The 16,249-nt window shown below is 45.1% G+C and overlaps 1 protein-coding gene across 1 annotated transcript in view; it reads left to right on the top strand.

Annotated features, from left to right (window-relative positions):
• Window positions 1-16,249, top strand: part of ARHGAP39 (Rho GTPase activating protein 39) — an 840,128-nt gene that overhangs the window by 718,375 nt on the left and 105,504 nt on the right. The window contains exon 7 of the mRNA XM_086966339.1: window positions 3,004-3,203. Coding sequence (XP_086822465.1) covers window positions 3,004-3,203 — 200 coding nt within the window. The remainder of the gene's footprint in view (window positions 1-3,003; window positions 3,204-16,249) is intronic.

Below are 16,249 nucleotides of genomic sequence, written 5' to 3'. Positions count from 1 at the left end.
GGCCCTCCTGCACTGCAGGGGCCTGTGTTACACTCCTGCCCCACACCTAGAGCTGTGTGGGAGCTTGTGTAACACCACTGACTGTAGCCTTATTTTAATCTGGTTTGCCATTTTGTTCAGATCTAGGAATCCTACAGTTGGTTTGTGCATGTTGTATCTGATTGTGTGAGGGTAGCAGAGAGTCTGTCCAATACTTAGAAATGTTTATGGACGTTAGTTTGAAAGTAATAGTATTTTGATGCAGGTAAAGATTTTTTGAAGTGTTTTGTGTGTCTGGGTGAGTGTGCTGAAGGACTTTTCCATCTTTTCCATTTCTTTGGCTTGAATGGTAGGTTCTTCCTAGCTGAACCTGTACTGACTGCTTTCTATGCAAGCATGTCTCCTAATCATGGGTCCCACTCTGCAACTCTGGGCAATAGCTTGCTTAATCTCCACAACGGCCCCAACAGCGCTGGGATGCCTGGCTTCACCTTGGGGGTGCCCAGGAGTGGACATTTCACAGGGAAAAGCCAGGAAGGGTTCCACAGCGGTATGCGTTACAGCGCCAGGACACCCCAGTTGGGGTATTAGTGCGCTTTACAAGTACAAATTCTTCTTCTTTTTGAAAATGTTAAATTACTTTTCTGCAGTGGTGCTTTAGTAATGCAGTGCTTGACACTCTTACCATTGGGTTTGTTTTGGTAGCCGTGACATCCTCTGCTGCAGATTCTTATGCAGAACATTGATGCGGATCATTCTGAACGGCTCTATTAGGTGTTGGAGCATCCTAACTCCCGGGTTCTAGTAGCCCCTCTGTTGTGATGAGGACATTGCAGGTCACCAAGGAATATCCCAACAAGCTAGAGCGGTAGGGTCTTATCCACCGATTGTCAATTATTTTTATTCAGCTTCACTTGATGCAAACTTACTTTATGCGGATAGTGTACAAATCAGGCATGGATCCAGCCACGATGGACGCTCCTCAAACAGAGGATGCTTTGGGCTGGAGTTAGGATGTTAGGACTGAAATACGGATGCCAGTGACTGCAGTCAGGGTGCTTAGGATTCCAATATGGATGCTTTGGGCTGGAGTAAGGATGTTGGGACTGAAATCAGGATTCTGGAGAGTGTAGTAGGGGTACTTTGGACTGCGGAATGGATGCTTGGGACACAATAAGGATGCCTGGGACTTTAATAGGGATGCCTGGGACTTTAATAAGGATGCTAGGGACTGCACTGTGAATTTTAAAGACTGCAATAAGGATGCTTTTAACTTTTACTCTGCATTCTCAATGGACTTCGAAGATGAGGGTCCCCAGGCGTTTTGTGGAAGAGCAAATTTGGAGTGGGGAGCAATGTGAGCTAATTTATAAAAGAAAAGAAATACAACTGTTAGTACAGTAGGTCCTGGAGACATGCATTCTAGCACTGTACTAAGGAATACAAAATAGTGATGGGTGGAATTCTTGGATTAACTCCTTGGCTGCGGCTGGAATTCCGTGCCGGTGCTGGACATTCCGATCGCGAGCGTGGTCATGACGGTTCCCAGCCGTCATCAGCACATGCTCACCGTGACTCATGAAGACTGGGAGCCGTCATCAGCACCGAAAGTATTAATCTCAGCCACTGGTAATTACTCTGGCCTCTGAACCAGAAGACAAACAAACCTAGACCCATTTTGGACTATTTTTGCCTCGTCAGTAGGTTGCAGCTTAGTTCCAGTGGCACAGTGAGCGCAAGACTAGGGGTGGGCGGAACTTGCAGAGTTAATTGAAAACTCCACCAGATTCTGCAGAGTTCAGTGACTGTGCGTAAATTTGCATGTTGTGCTGCTTGCACTGCAATTTAGTGCTAAATCTGCGCGAATGGCACCATGTGGTACGCAAGGGCGCGCACCCATTCGAGTTGATTGTGCTGCGGAATAGAACATCTACTTGAAAAGCAGCAAATCTACCCGAGAAGCAGCCCTCGCACCCCAACTGCTCACGTTAGAGAATGGTGCAAGGGGATGCCAAAGTGCCAGAACTCTGTTACAAGAGTAACACGGAGTTGCCAAATTCCGACAATTCAGCAGGCTCACACCCTACGCAAAACCCATGCCGGGACATACCTTTCACACTTAGGTTGTTGCAGGGAGGATTACAAAAACTGATGGGTGTAATGGTTGAACTAATCTCAGCTACTGTTAATTTCTAGGGCCACAACTAAGTCCATCGCCCTGCAGGATTTGTCTGCTCCCATGATTTGCAGGGTCAGTTCTGATTTGCATAAGGCCGGCCTCTTTCTAGAATGCCATGGTAGTGGGTGAAAAACGATGAACTGGAATGCAGCCCTTGTGATCGCCAGTGGCTGAGATCGATACAAGTTTTCTAGCCATTACCTTTTTGATTCATGCTAGAACTGTACCACAGGTGCAGTTGGGTAGCTTTTTCAGTACCACTAAAAACAGTGTTAAATGTTAGGAGAACTTCGCATAGCATTATTTCACAATACTGCATGTTACCAAGATTAATTTTCTATTTTAAATGGTTGATAATCCATAATTCACAGATTTGGTATTATTTTTGTTAATTTTAGGTTTAGAAAATAGTCTTATTTGGGAAACCACTATGACCAACCATATGAAATTATATTTTCTTTTGAGACTTGAGCTTTTTTAGAAAATTGAGCAAAAGTAAAGCTTATTTTAGTACAGACTTGATTAAAATCGAGAGAGTCTTTGCTGTTTTTTCATTGCGTTTTGGCCCTTTGCTTATATAAATACAGTCCAGGGTTATGTATTTTAGTGTATTGTCCTGAGAATCCATAAAGTATTTATTGGATCTCATTGGTCTTCTTCTGGTTGCATTAAACAGTACATTGTTTTATTCTGGGGGGACTTGGTGTGCTGAGTGTTCTCGATTACAATACGTTTCGGCCATTTATTCACTGAGCGACAAAGAAGCTGAATCACAATTGAAATAATGTATGGGCCGCTTTTGATGGGTTTCACTGACATGATGTTTTTGGTTTCTCCCAATATAGGGCCTGAAGAAGCCAGTTCTAGAAGAGATCAAGCATGCGAGGAACGCTGTTTTTAGCCCATCGATGTTCAGCAGCTCTCTACAGGAAGTGATGACCATGCAGAAGGAGCGGTACCCAGACCGACAGCTGCCTTGGGTACAGACCAGGCTTTCGGAGGAGGTGCTGGCCCTCAACGGAGACCAGACAGAGGGCATCTTCAGGTAGAGCAGATATTCATATGGGCAAGATCTGTGGATCACACTCCTGTATCATTGTGAGATGTGGTTCCTGGCACTTTCATGTCTTTCAGCGGCTTCTGGCACTTCCATGTCTGTCTTCTACACATATTCTCAGCTGGCTTCTCACCTTAAGCATCTACCTGCATGATCCATGGTACAGCACACCACAAAGGGAAATTTGTGGGTGAGCACAAATGGGCTGTGGACACTGATTTGCCCATCACTAAACCTTATAAATAGAAGTATTTCTGTAGCATAGACTTCACCTCAAACTGTGAGCAAGAGGGCTTTGCAAATGATGATGAACCCTAATGAGAATGTTAACAAATGAGAAGCAATACAAGACGGCAAAGCATTACATTATTGTTAGATAACAAAAAAGAAAATGGTAAATTTTTTGTTTGACTGTGTTATGATCTTGGGAGAGAATATAGGTGTTTTCAACTGTTTGTCAAATCGTGGTCATTCCAGTTAAAAGCATAGCTCTACAGGCAGAGATGTTCATATATTCAGTGGAAAAATGACCATAGGAAGGTTTGTGTGGAGAAGGTTTTTTTTTGTTGCTCTAAGCAAAGTATTGTTTACTGTTAAACTAGTGTATTTTTCCAGGTGGATCATTGGATTTTCATGCTGAACACTAATTAAGCATTATTATCCCCTGCTTTAGGGTGTAAACAGAGGTTCAAACTCGATTTAAACGTCATTAACTCCTGTTAATTGCCCGTCACTCAACTATTGACTAGAGGCAAAGGCGCTTAATGGCAGGATGAAAAATTCAACATTATTTTTTATAGGAACGTTTTTATTGGGTTTCCTAGGTGTATAATACAACACGCAGTGCACACTACAGTGAAATTAAAAGATGTTAACTGTTTGCGGGATGGGGTAATAAGGGTACTATTACCCACCCCCCTAAATTCACATATAAAAACACACACATTGTTCTGATTCTTGTCCCTACTAATGAACAGTCAAACAGAAATTGTTTTAATTGGCACAGCCAAACTAAGCATTTCAAACAGGATGATAAGAATAACTCATTTTTTTTTTTTTACATAGCGCTCAATAGTTTTTAGGTCTCGCCTACGCTGCGCGCATGCGCTGCTTAGGAGACCTTAAGCCGTCGTGCAGCTCTTTTTCAAAGCACATGCTCATACTCCTTGCGGGAGTGTGCAGCGGCGCGCCACGAGCACAAGTATGTGCTTTGAAAAAGAGAAGACTGCTCTCCCCAGCGCGTGCGCACCACTCGCGGGCGCACCCCTCCGCCTCTCTCTCCCCCTGTAGCCTGCATGCCTTTTTTTTGTTGTAAACTTTCACTGCAAGGCGCGCCCTTGTTTTCTTTTAGCATTCCAGTGGTTTTTTTTATTGCTCTCCACGTGTACTGCTTATACCTCACATCCCTGGCCCCCTTCAGTCAGTCACCACCCCCACCCAATTGTTGTATACAGCACAGCAACAGGGCCATGTTTATCCAAAGATCTGACGTTGTAATGTTTCGTTTCTTATCTCCTATCTTCCACATGTTGCACCAAAGCAAAGGCCATGGCACACAAAGGCATCGCTTATGGTGCTGGGAGAGAGGGTGTGCCAAGCAAGTGCTCTCACTCAGCCACAGTTTAAGGGAGATGAGCGACTGTAAAAGGTCTCTTCTTCCGGATGCTTTCTGGGGAGGTGGCACAGAAGCAAAATGAAACATTTGTGCCAGTTCCAATTCTAATAAAAAGTAAATGGCAAGCATTTTCCTTGATTTTTTTTTTTTTTTACAATTTTCAGACAGCTGTTAAGTACAGTTCCCTATTCTTAAGCTCAACCATGTTTACAGTGATTTTCAGTTTCCTGCTTGAAATCTGAAAAGTAAACACGCCTTTTATAGCAATTGGGAAAAATTGAATTCAATATGAAAGTCAAGATAGCTTTAGAAAACGGTGTCCTTCATTTTTTTTTATCTTGCTTCTTTTCCTCAAATGCCACCATTGGCAATAACTTAGCACATGGATTCTTAGAGGAGAGCTAATGGTGTTACCATTGCTCTTTTTCTTTTTTTTTATTCCTCTTTGGGACTTCAAACACTTGATGGCCAACATACTTACATAGTTACCAACAGTATTCAGCAGTCTTGAAAAGGGACTGACATTTTTGGTGCCTACAAGGGAGCTCTAGTAAGTGTGACTCTAAGTTAGTGGGAGGGCCAGTACTGGATGTTCACAGCGAGAAAACAAATCCTGCATGATTTTGTGCTGCAAATTGTATCTTATTCTTTGCAGGCTCTTTCAATGGAGGTGTCACTCTTGGATCACTAAGTATTCACCTGCCTTAATCCAGTTTTTGTCTTGCATACCAAGAATACTTTCTTCCTAATATTCAAACAGTCTGAGTAATTCTGTGTACAAAGGCAGAACCCGAGCGCGTACAATGTCTAAACCCAAGAGGTGCACTACAGGATGATGGTGCATAAAGCTGCAGGATATATATTTTCAGAAAGCCGTGTTTCTAGGCCAGGCTCTATTTGCTGTGTACAAAATACTGTTCCAACTTAAGGTATTTTTCAGTGCAAATTAAGCAGTAGGTTATGTTATGCAATCTTTATTTCTGCATTACGCCATAAAAGACAGAAAACAAATAAAAGCAATTCAAATACAAATTCTTACATACAAATCCATTAGTAAAATGACTTTATTATCCTTCTCCATATTCGTTAAAACATTAAAAATGTTAAAACGTCTTTAAAAATTAGATTGACACAATTTCACATAGTGATTGTCCACATGTGGTTGGTGATGTGTGGGTAGTAACACTCAAATAGGTGATTTAAATGTACATATCCTGTGCATACCCAAACACGCAATATAAATATTATTTTTCGAAACATTAAGGATCAAATATTGGGACCAAGCCCTTGATCTTTTGGAATTAAAGTGTTTGTGCCTTTTTTCAAATTGTTATTGCTATTTGTAGTCCAAGGTGATGTGGTTAACTGAAGCAGATTAGATTCTTCCTAATACGCCATATTGCTTGCAAATATTTTGACACTGCAAATACATATGCTGGCTAGTGTCAGTTTGGAGCATTCACAAGGCCTCCATATGCCTGGCAAACCCCAAATTTCTACGCATAGTTTAAATCCATTTTGACCTAGCCAAGCTGTACCTTAGGAAAAAGAACATAACGTGCCCCAGTTTCAGTAGACCCACCACAGGTCAGGCATGCATGATCTCCATTAGAACAAGCATTGGCATAGACAATAGGTCTCCCCTTTGGGACCTTTTACGTGTTTAGCCAAGCAACAGTTAATGTTGTTGCACCAAGGATATTGTGCTGCATAACTAAACACTTATAAGGTCCCAAAGGCGAGACCTATTGGCTATGCCAATTCTTGTTCTAATTTTGGTATGTTACAGGCATTACTGTTCCCTAATTTGAGGGCTCTAAATCTATCGTCCTTAACAGAATAACAGTCTCGGTTACCAGAATTCAAAGATGGGTAACTACGGAAGTCACTGACTCCCTGCACTATCTCTTGAAAGCAGGAAGTCTTATAGGCATTGCCTTCTTCCTGTGGATTCTAGTTCTATATATCAGGTCAAATCTTAGATGGCGTGATGGCCTGGATCCCTAATTTATGTGGGCAGGCACATGCTGTGCTATAAGACTCATCTGTGGATAGTACTGATGTGCAGAACCATAACGAAAAAAAGAACACCACAAAAATCTACATCTGTTAAGCAGATGCAACTAGAACTGGACTGATCCAACACAAACAATACTGAGGGGTCCAGTTGAAGTATAATAAAAGTATTTCATCGAGTCCTACTTTTATGTCTGTGGCCGTCCCATTTGTTGCTTCTGAAAATCTAGTCACCCTAACCAGTATGAAGATAAGATTCGAGATCTCAGTAGAATTTCAAGCATGTGCCCACTGTACGCTTGTACATCCGCGTGATACAAGCCACTGAAACCCAGGCTACCCCAAGCACCCCCTGCCGCTCCAGGGGTAGAGTGGGTTACTTGAGAGATAGCAATGACCCTTTAGGAACAAGGCACCTGGTATGGAGTGAGTAGTGAAGCAACAGCGTCAGTCTGGCGCAGCACAGAACGCGGGGTGAAAAATAAGATAAGCGGGTGAACGGCCTGCCACAAAGTGTACTTGAAAACTCCATGTCAACATAATGATGAAACGCAGAGGGTACTTTTGAAGTAGCTGCATGGATACTGCCCCCTAAACAGAAGAATGAGCAGTATCAGCCCTGCTCCTTATATGGTGCTCTACGCGGAGAAATTAATCGTCCTCCTCTTTCTCGCTACTCTATGCTGGATTTCTCCGTGCAGTGTCACGCCTTGTTTGCTCACCATATAGAATGACCAAATTATTCCATTGCTAGGGGATTTCTATGCCCTATTTACACCGGACCTATTTCCTTCTTAGTATCAAGAAAGTTACAAGTATACTTTATTAAGCTTCTAATTGTCTTTAACCCTATCTTTATGCAATTTCATGATCACTTATTCATTATGCATGCAAAGCTTCTTGATATCTGTATTGTTTCGTAAATAGAGTAGCCATTTTTGACTCGAGTATTGGGCTGTTATTGGTAGTGCTCTACCAAGCAATGGGTGTGAATAAGGCAATGAATGCGTCTATCCATCTACCGCTCCCATATTTTACATTGATGTTAGAATTCATTAGTTCCAATTCCTGTTTTACAGCATTGCTGTCTCTGAAATATTGATGAATAGAAAACATGATAATGCAGGTTTGTCATTGTCAAGATTATACACATTGTAATAGTTCACTTTATATTCTAGTAGTGCTTGTACTTTCAAGATGGCTGCTGTAGCTCTAGTCCTTGCCCAGTCATCTGTGCTTGGCATATGTGGCGGCCATCTTGCAGAGGCCATCTTTCAGTAATGCCTGATCATGGCTACGATTTTAGCAAGCGTGACCACGTGTTTCGCAGCACCTATCATTTTCCGCAAAATAGGGTTTGCACGTAATAAGGCCACAACCGCTATTATACTGGAGTGGACAGGACGAGATACTATTTTTAGTAAACATCCTTGAGATTGGAAGTGTGCGCGGCTGTGGGTCATTCCTAATTCTAGTGTGACTAAATGTGCGCCAAATGGACCCTGAAGCTACCACGAAACCAGTCTTCTGTCCTAGAGGTATTAATGGTGTGCATCCACATGGCACACAACATATGTAAAGGGTGCCATTAACTGGTGGCAGAAAGGGAATGTTGGAAATGATAACCTGTATGTTTTCCTTGAAGAGAGTATCATAGAAAGATGTGTGTCAAGCAGTTTAAATAAATGATGTCAAGCTGCTTACATTATCTGGACCCGGCTGCTGCTTGCATCAGCTGCTTACGGGAGCAAGTATGGTAGTTATACAGTGTACTTTATGTGATTCGTCCTATTTCTCATTCATGCAACATACATTTGCAAAAGCATACTCCATATAATAGACAGTGCTTATGAAATATTTAGTAGCTGTTAATGCATTAGCTTTTGAAACGTCTACGAACGCCTCAGTTTTACGTATTATATTAATAATAATGAAGCTAGAGAGTGTTGAATTATGAATGAATGAATGAGGTTTTAAGTATTGTAGCCTATACAAGTTAGCTGCTTGAGTCTACAGCCCATTAAACCATTGTAGTTTCTACATCACTGGAGGGTCGCAAGCCCGGAAGCCTTATGTGACACCGCCATGGGGCTGTGAGACTTCAGTGTACATCTTGAGTAATGGCGTCAATGATGTCAGGTGCATGCATATATACCTGAAACGTGACTGATTATGTGCTTATTTTCAGTACCTATATCACTTTGTAAGGTGGGAAGAGTATGCCGATTTTATAAGAAGGATGTGTATTAACTAATGTTCCATAACTCCTGCAGTTTTAAGTGGGCCTGCAGAGGTTGTTTGGATGGCACGGTACCCCTGCCGCCTGATGGACTCTCAGACACCCGGAGACTTTAAAAGCATGCAAAAGTACTTAACACCAAAAGCTAGAGACAGAAAAGGCACAGAGACAAGGACATGTATTGAGTTGGGTGTATTAGAAGATGTGACCACACCAATGATCTTAGCTTGAGTGTGCTGGGACATCACCAGTTTAGCTAGGTTCCTGGACAGTGAGTAAACATAAAGACCTCTAGGCCCAATGCACCTTTCATTTTGGCATCTGTTATAGCACCTAAGTGTTCCAAACTTAACCCACTATTCCAGCTCTACATACCTACTACATAGTTCCATACTAAAATAATCCACCTTAGTTTATACTGTTAGACTCTTTCTAGTCACCAAACCTGTTCGAATGTATGACGTTACAACGCATACATTTACAAAGCATGCCTTTACAACTGTTTTTACATTGCAACATACTTTACAACGCATCATTTTACATTGCATGCCATTACAACGCATTCTTTAAAACTACACTTTCAACTCATTCCATTACATCACTTCATACCATTACAACGCATTCCATTACATCGCATCATACCATTACAACACATACCATTACCATTACGTTGCATTTAAGGTTAGTGTTGGATAGTGTAGGGGCAAAAATTACTATTCTAACTCCAGTGGGTGGAAGACTAGGGTAAGTGTTGGATAGCCTAGGGATAAAAATTACTATTCTAACTCCAGTGTACCCTTCCCATCACACCTGCACGTAACATTCTACAGCACGTTCGTCCTTGTGCATCTGTGTAGCCTGCTTTTAATGCCCAAGGTACATTTGAACTTTGCAGCTTATACCAACGGTGCAGAGAAGACCACCTCATCCCTCCCTCGTGGTGCCAGTGCGTCGGTTGTTTTATCTCCCACATTACATTCCAAATGCAGTCAGCAGAGGGTTTATAACTTAAGTTTGTGGAATAAAAGCCTGATGGTAGCGTTTGTTTAGGATCCGCCACCCGCTGCTTCGCAATGGTATCCGAGTAGAGGAACTAAGCGGAATGGTTAAAAATAGAGGTCAAGTGTTAGACTGTCTTCCAGGGAGCTTGGTGTTTACTTTTCTTTCTCTGATTTCAAAGTGAGAAGATTTATGTGGCATACATGCTGGCTACAGTGGTGTGTGCCTGAGGAAGGTTGGACGATGTTTTTTCTTCTAGCACAGAACAAAATTTAAATGTCTGAAAATGAACTATGCAGATATTTTAGAATATATCAGAATTGGAAAAGCACAAATGAAGCACATTTTTTTGGAATTCTAAAGAGTGGCGGAAACAGTCATTTTAATATGATCATAACAAATTGGTGCACTAGGTGATGCCATTTCCAACCACTGTTTGGGCGCTGTATATTTTTATCAGTACAACTGTATGTCTGTGCAAATGTAATGGTCATTTTAATTCAAGATGTGTTGTCTATAGTGGCAGTGTGCTTCCACACCATACATATTCAGCGCCAATCCACTGTACTGTGCACCACTCCACTCTACGTCACTTCACTCTGCACTTCCCAACTCTACACCCCTCAACGCCAAAGTACTCTACCCCACACTACTCTACTATGCAACACTGCACTCTTCACCACTGCACTCTACACCATTCCACACTGCACTATGCCACTGCGCTCTATGCCAGTGCACACTACTCTGTACCACTCCAGTGCACTCTGTGCCACTTCACCCCACTCTGCTTTGCACTCTAAGCCACTCTACTTTACACCACTGCACTCGACGCAAATACACTTCCATGCTACTCCACTCTACTCTGCACCACTGCACTCTACTCTTAATCACTGCACTCTTTGCCAATGCATCTACACCACTGCACTCTGTGCCAATCTACTCTGTACCACTGCACTCTACGCACTATACACTACTCTGCAACACTTTGTCACTGCACTCTACGCCATTCTATTCTACTCTGCACCACTGTACTCTGCAGCACTGGACTCTTTGCCACCAAACTCTACCCCACTGCACTCTACGCTGTGCCACTCTACTTCACTCTACTCTACACCATTGCCCTCTACTCCACTGCTCTCTGCACGACTTTACTCTAAACCAGTGGTGGCTGATATGGCAGCACTGCCCTTATCGCCGCCACAGAAGACATCAGGCGTCAGCTGGACAACGGCAAAACCTCCGCCCTCATCCTCCTGGACCTATCAGCCGCCTTCGACAAGGTCTGCCACCGCACACTCAGAACACGCCTCCAAGAAGCCGGAATCCAGAAGAAGGCACTCGACTGGACCACGTCCTTCCTCTCCGGCAGAACCCAGAGAGTCCAGCTCCCGCCCTACCGCTCCGAAAGCACCGGCATCATCTGCGGCATACCCCAAGGCTCATCCCTCAGCCCAACCTTGTTCAATGTCTACATGGCCCTCTTCGCGCAATTGGCCCGCCGGCACAACCTGAACATCATCTCCTACGCTAACGACACCCAGCTCATCCTCTCCCTCACCAAGGACCCGCACACCGCCAAAACCAACCTCCATGAGGGAATGAAGGCCGTCGCCGAATGGATGAGGAGCAGCCGTCTGAAACTGAACTCCGACAAGACGGAGGTCCTCATTCTAGGTCCCACCCCCTCGGCCTGGGACGACTCCTGGTGGCCGATCGCACTGGGAACAGCTCCGACACCCACGGACCACGCATGCAACCTGGGATTCATCCTCGACTCCTCCATCTCCATGTCGAAGCAGGTCAACGCCATCTCCTCCTCCTGCTACAACACCCTCCGCAGGATCTACAAGTGGACCCCGACTGAAACAAGAACAACGGTTACTCAGGCCCTCGTCAGCAGCAAGCTGGACTACGACAACGCACTCTACGCAGGAATACCAGTCAAACACCTGCAACGACTACAACTCATCCAGAACGACTCAGCCCGACTGATCCTCAAAGTCCGCCGCCGCAGCCACATCTCCTCCCGCTTAAGAGACCTGCACTGGCTTCCCGTCAACAAAAGGATCACCTTCAAACTCCTCACCCACGCACACAAAGCACTCCGCAACGCCGGACCAGCCTACCTGAACAACAGACTCAACTTCTACACCCCCGCCCGCCAGCCTCGCCCTCGCCACTGTCCCGCGCATCCAACGAACTACCTCCGGCGGCAGATCCTTCTCCTACCTCGTCGCCAAGACCTGGAACACCCTCCCCACCCACCTACGGCAGACCCAAGATCTTCTCACCTTCAGAAGGCTCCTCAAGACCTGGCTCTTGGAACAGTAGTGCCCCCCCTCCCTCCCCCTCAGCGCCTTGAGACCCTCACAGGTAAGTAGAGCGCTTTACAAATCCCTGATTGATTGCTTGATTGACTGCTGCAAAACAGGCCCCCAGTAACAAAGCTGGCCCTCACAGCTGCAAAACAGGCCCCCACCCTCCCAGCCTCTCGGGGAAATGTCCGATGCCCTCTATGGCCAGTCTGGCCTTGACTCTTTGCCACTACACTTGGCATCACTCCACGCCACTCTAATCTATTCTGCAACACTGCACTCCATGCCACTGCACTCTACACCACTCTACTCTACACCACTCTACTCATCTGCACTTTACCCTGCACCACTACACTCTAAACCACTCCGCTCCAATCTACTCCACTTCACTCTATTCTGAAGCAATCTATTCTGTGCCCCTGGACTCTACACCACATCATTCTACTCTGCATCACTCTATTCTGCATCACTCCATGCCACTCCACAAAATGCCACTGCACTCTACGTCAATGCACTCTACACGACTTTACTCAAAACCTATGCACTCTACGCCAATCTACTCTGTACTTTACGCCACTTCCCTCTATGGCACTTTACTCCACTCTACAATACTCCACTCTACAATACTCTACTCTACAATACTCTACTCTGTGACGCTCTACTCCACTAAACTCTACTCCACGTCATGTCAGTCTACTCCACTCTATGGTGTTCTACGCAACTCCTTCTATGCCTTTCCGTGCCACTTTATTCCATTCTATTCTATGACACACTTCTCCACTTTATGCCACTCAATTCAACAACACTCTACTTCACTGTCATTCTGCTCTACTACACTACTCCATTCCACTCTACAACAATGTACTGCATACTATGCCATTTACCTCTTCAACACTCTACGCAATACCCTCTATGCCACTCCACTCTCAATGACTCCACTACACTCTATGCCAGTTCACTCTACGGCACTCTACACCACTCAACTCTGCGCCCTTCCACTCTACAACACTACTTCCTCCACAACAGCCCACAACACTCCATGCTACTCTGACACTCCACAGCACTCAACTCTTATTCTACACCACTCCATAACACTCCACTCCACTCTACGACACTCCACACCACTTTCCTTTACCCCACTAACTTTAAGCCATGCTGAACAGCACTCACGCTGGAACAGCATCATTATTCTAATTTAACAGAGGGAGGTAGCCACTCTCTGCTCTGATCTTAATGTGACCTTAGATAGATGTCCGACACGCACTAGCAATGCTCCACCATCGATAACCTCCTCCAACCAGGGTCCCCACCCCGATGGACCAACTAGCCGCACCCCACGCATCATGCAAGGGTGTTTTTGGGTGAATCTGTATCATGCCCTTACTTTTTTTTTGCAGAGTTTTATATAGCGCAAACTTGACCCGAATCCCAATCGGGTATCAGAGCGCTTTACATTACACCAGTTACATTACATGAAGACACACATTAATTTTTGTTAGGCACGGGAAGGTTATGTGATTTGCCCAGAATCACAAGATGTTTAGCGTTATTACCGAGACTCGAACCCAGTGCCCGAGATCGAGCCGTTAAGTGGAAGTTCCTACTGTGTTTTGCTATACAGATGTCAAAGAGTCTCCTTCCAGATCACACAGGACCTTATTAGCAGCATTAGCACATGACTGGCTTATATGTGGAAGCTGATGACAAACCCTGATATCTTTAGAGTGTAAAACAAAATGATGCGACAGAAGTTTTGTGAGGTTGCGGTGTGCTAGCACTTGATAGGTGCTCGTGCCTTCTCTCGGATTCACATTCGCCTCTGTCAGTTGGAACAAGAGCGGCAAGCGCTTAAGTGGTGCTTGGCTATTCCAAAGTACCATGAGTTCATGGTCTTTCTAGGTGCTGAGGATCTCAGTTGCTTCGCCCAACACAGCGAGGCTAAGGGCGTGATTCAGATCTCAGCGGACGGAATACTCTGTCACAGCAGTGACGGATATCCCGTCCACCGAGATATAACTCCAATAGGATATAATGGGATTTACATTGCAGCGGACGGGATATCCATCACCGTTCTGATGGAGTAACCCATCCGCCGAGATCTAAATCAGGCCCTAAGGCCTTATTTATGCTTCGACGGGCTGCACTCGTTCTGCCATGGTAGCGGAGGGATGTTCTCCGATACCACAGCAGAATGTAGTCTACAATATGTAGGTCGACATCTCCACCAGATGGTCAGAGTCTTCAATCTTCAGAAGAGCTGCCATCATGGTGACCTGGCTGGAGGCACTGAAGGTTTGCAGAGCAAGCACCATGTTAAATGTGCCAGCACAGCAATTTGTGTTTTTTTGGTTTTAGAAAAAAATACTCAAAGTGTAAGCTAGTTTTTAAAACCATGAATGAAATACCTTTGGTGCACTGGGAGTTTTGTCTCCGCTTGCGATGGTTGTTTGTTTATTTTCCTGTTCTGACCCAGTAAGCTTTCTGTGGCTGTCCCACAGAGGAAAAAGAAATGTTGAAATGTTCGCCATAAATACAGTGGAATGTCTTAGACACTTGACTGTTTGCCCAATTGCAGAGGCTTCTCTGGCGGAAATATGGTGGACAACCTGGCCCTAAATAGATTTAGAGGCCCTGAGTTTGTGGCATTGTCTTCCAGACTCGAAATAAGCGCCACAATCCGCAGTCCCAAAGTTTTCCTATGCCTCCTCCTGCCACCTCACATATTGTAGAGACCAACAGGAATTCTAACTCCCACCGTGACCCTGAATTTGACTCATTGACGCTTCCTGAGACCTTGAACAGACGGATCCCACGACCTAACAACATGTTATCAGATTCCTGGGGACTTATTTAGTGGTGTGGCCCTGTCCCCATACTCTCTCACTTCAGTGGCTAGCTAGGGCCTTTATATCTCAGGTTAGAATAGACGTTTTTAAATAGGTTAGTGAACTCACTCATTAAATTGACTGACACGGAGTACCACTTTACCTATTTTAACTCACTTTTTTCACCATTCTCCCCTACACTTGTCTAGCCCACACACCCTCACTTCACCAGACGCCTTATCAAAAGATCTCCGGCAAACAGCCTCCTTGTGGGTGCTGTAGCGCCGGCCCGACAAGGAGCTAGCCCAATGGTGAAACATGACACTCATTTGGGTGCGTGAGGGCCAGTGCTCCTATTCAACCAATAAATCAATCAGAGGGTCTCAAGACGCTGTGAGGGGGGGGGGGTGCTGCTACTGCTCGAATATCCAGGTCTTGAGTAGTCTCCTGAAGGTTAGCAGGTCCTGGATCTCCCGTAGGAGGATGGGGAGGGTGTTCCAGGTCTTGGCTGTGAGGTAGGAGAACGATCTGCCGCCAGAGGTTGCTCTTCAGGTGCGGGGGACGGTGACAAGGGCGAGGTCGGCGGAGCTGGCGGTTGGGGGTGTAGAAGGTAAGTCGTCTGTTGAGGTATGCCACTCCAGTGTTGTGGAGTGCCTTATGTGCGTGGGTGAGAAGCTTGAAGGTGATCCTCTTGTTAACGAGAAGCCAGTGCAGGTCTCTCAGGTGGGGTGTGATGTGGCTGTGGCAAGGGATGTCGATGATCAAGCGTGCCGAGGCATTATGTAGGCGTTGTATTCGTTGCAGGAGTTTGGCTGAGGCTCCTGCGTAGAGGGCGTTTCCGTAGTCCAACCTGCTGCTGAAGAGGGCCTGGGTGGCCGTTCCTCTTGTTTCGGTGGGGATCGACCTGTAGATCTTGCGGAGCATTCGGAGGGTGTTGAAGCAGGAGGACGAGACGGCGTTGATCTGCTTTGTCATGGAGAGAGTAGAGCCGAATATGAACCCCAGGTTGCGGGTGTGGTCGGTGG

The sequence above is a fragment of the Lissotriton vulgaris genome, chromosome 4_1, assembly GCF_964263255.1.
Source record: "Lissotriton vulgaris chromosome 4_1, aLisVul1.2, whole genome shotgun sequence".
In the NCBI taxonomy this organism is placed as follows: Eukaryota; Metazoa; Chordata; class Amphibia; order Caudata; family Salamandridae; genus Lissotriton; species Lissotriton vulgaris.
This window is presented reverse-complemented; position numbering and strand designations above follow the sequence as displayed.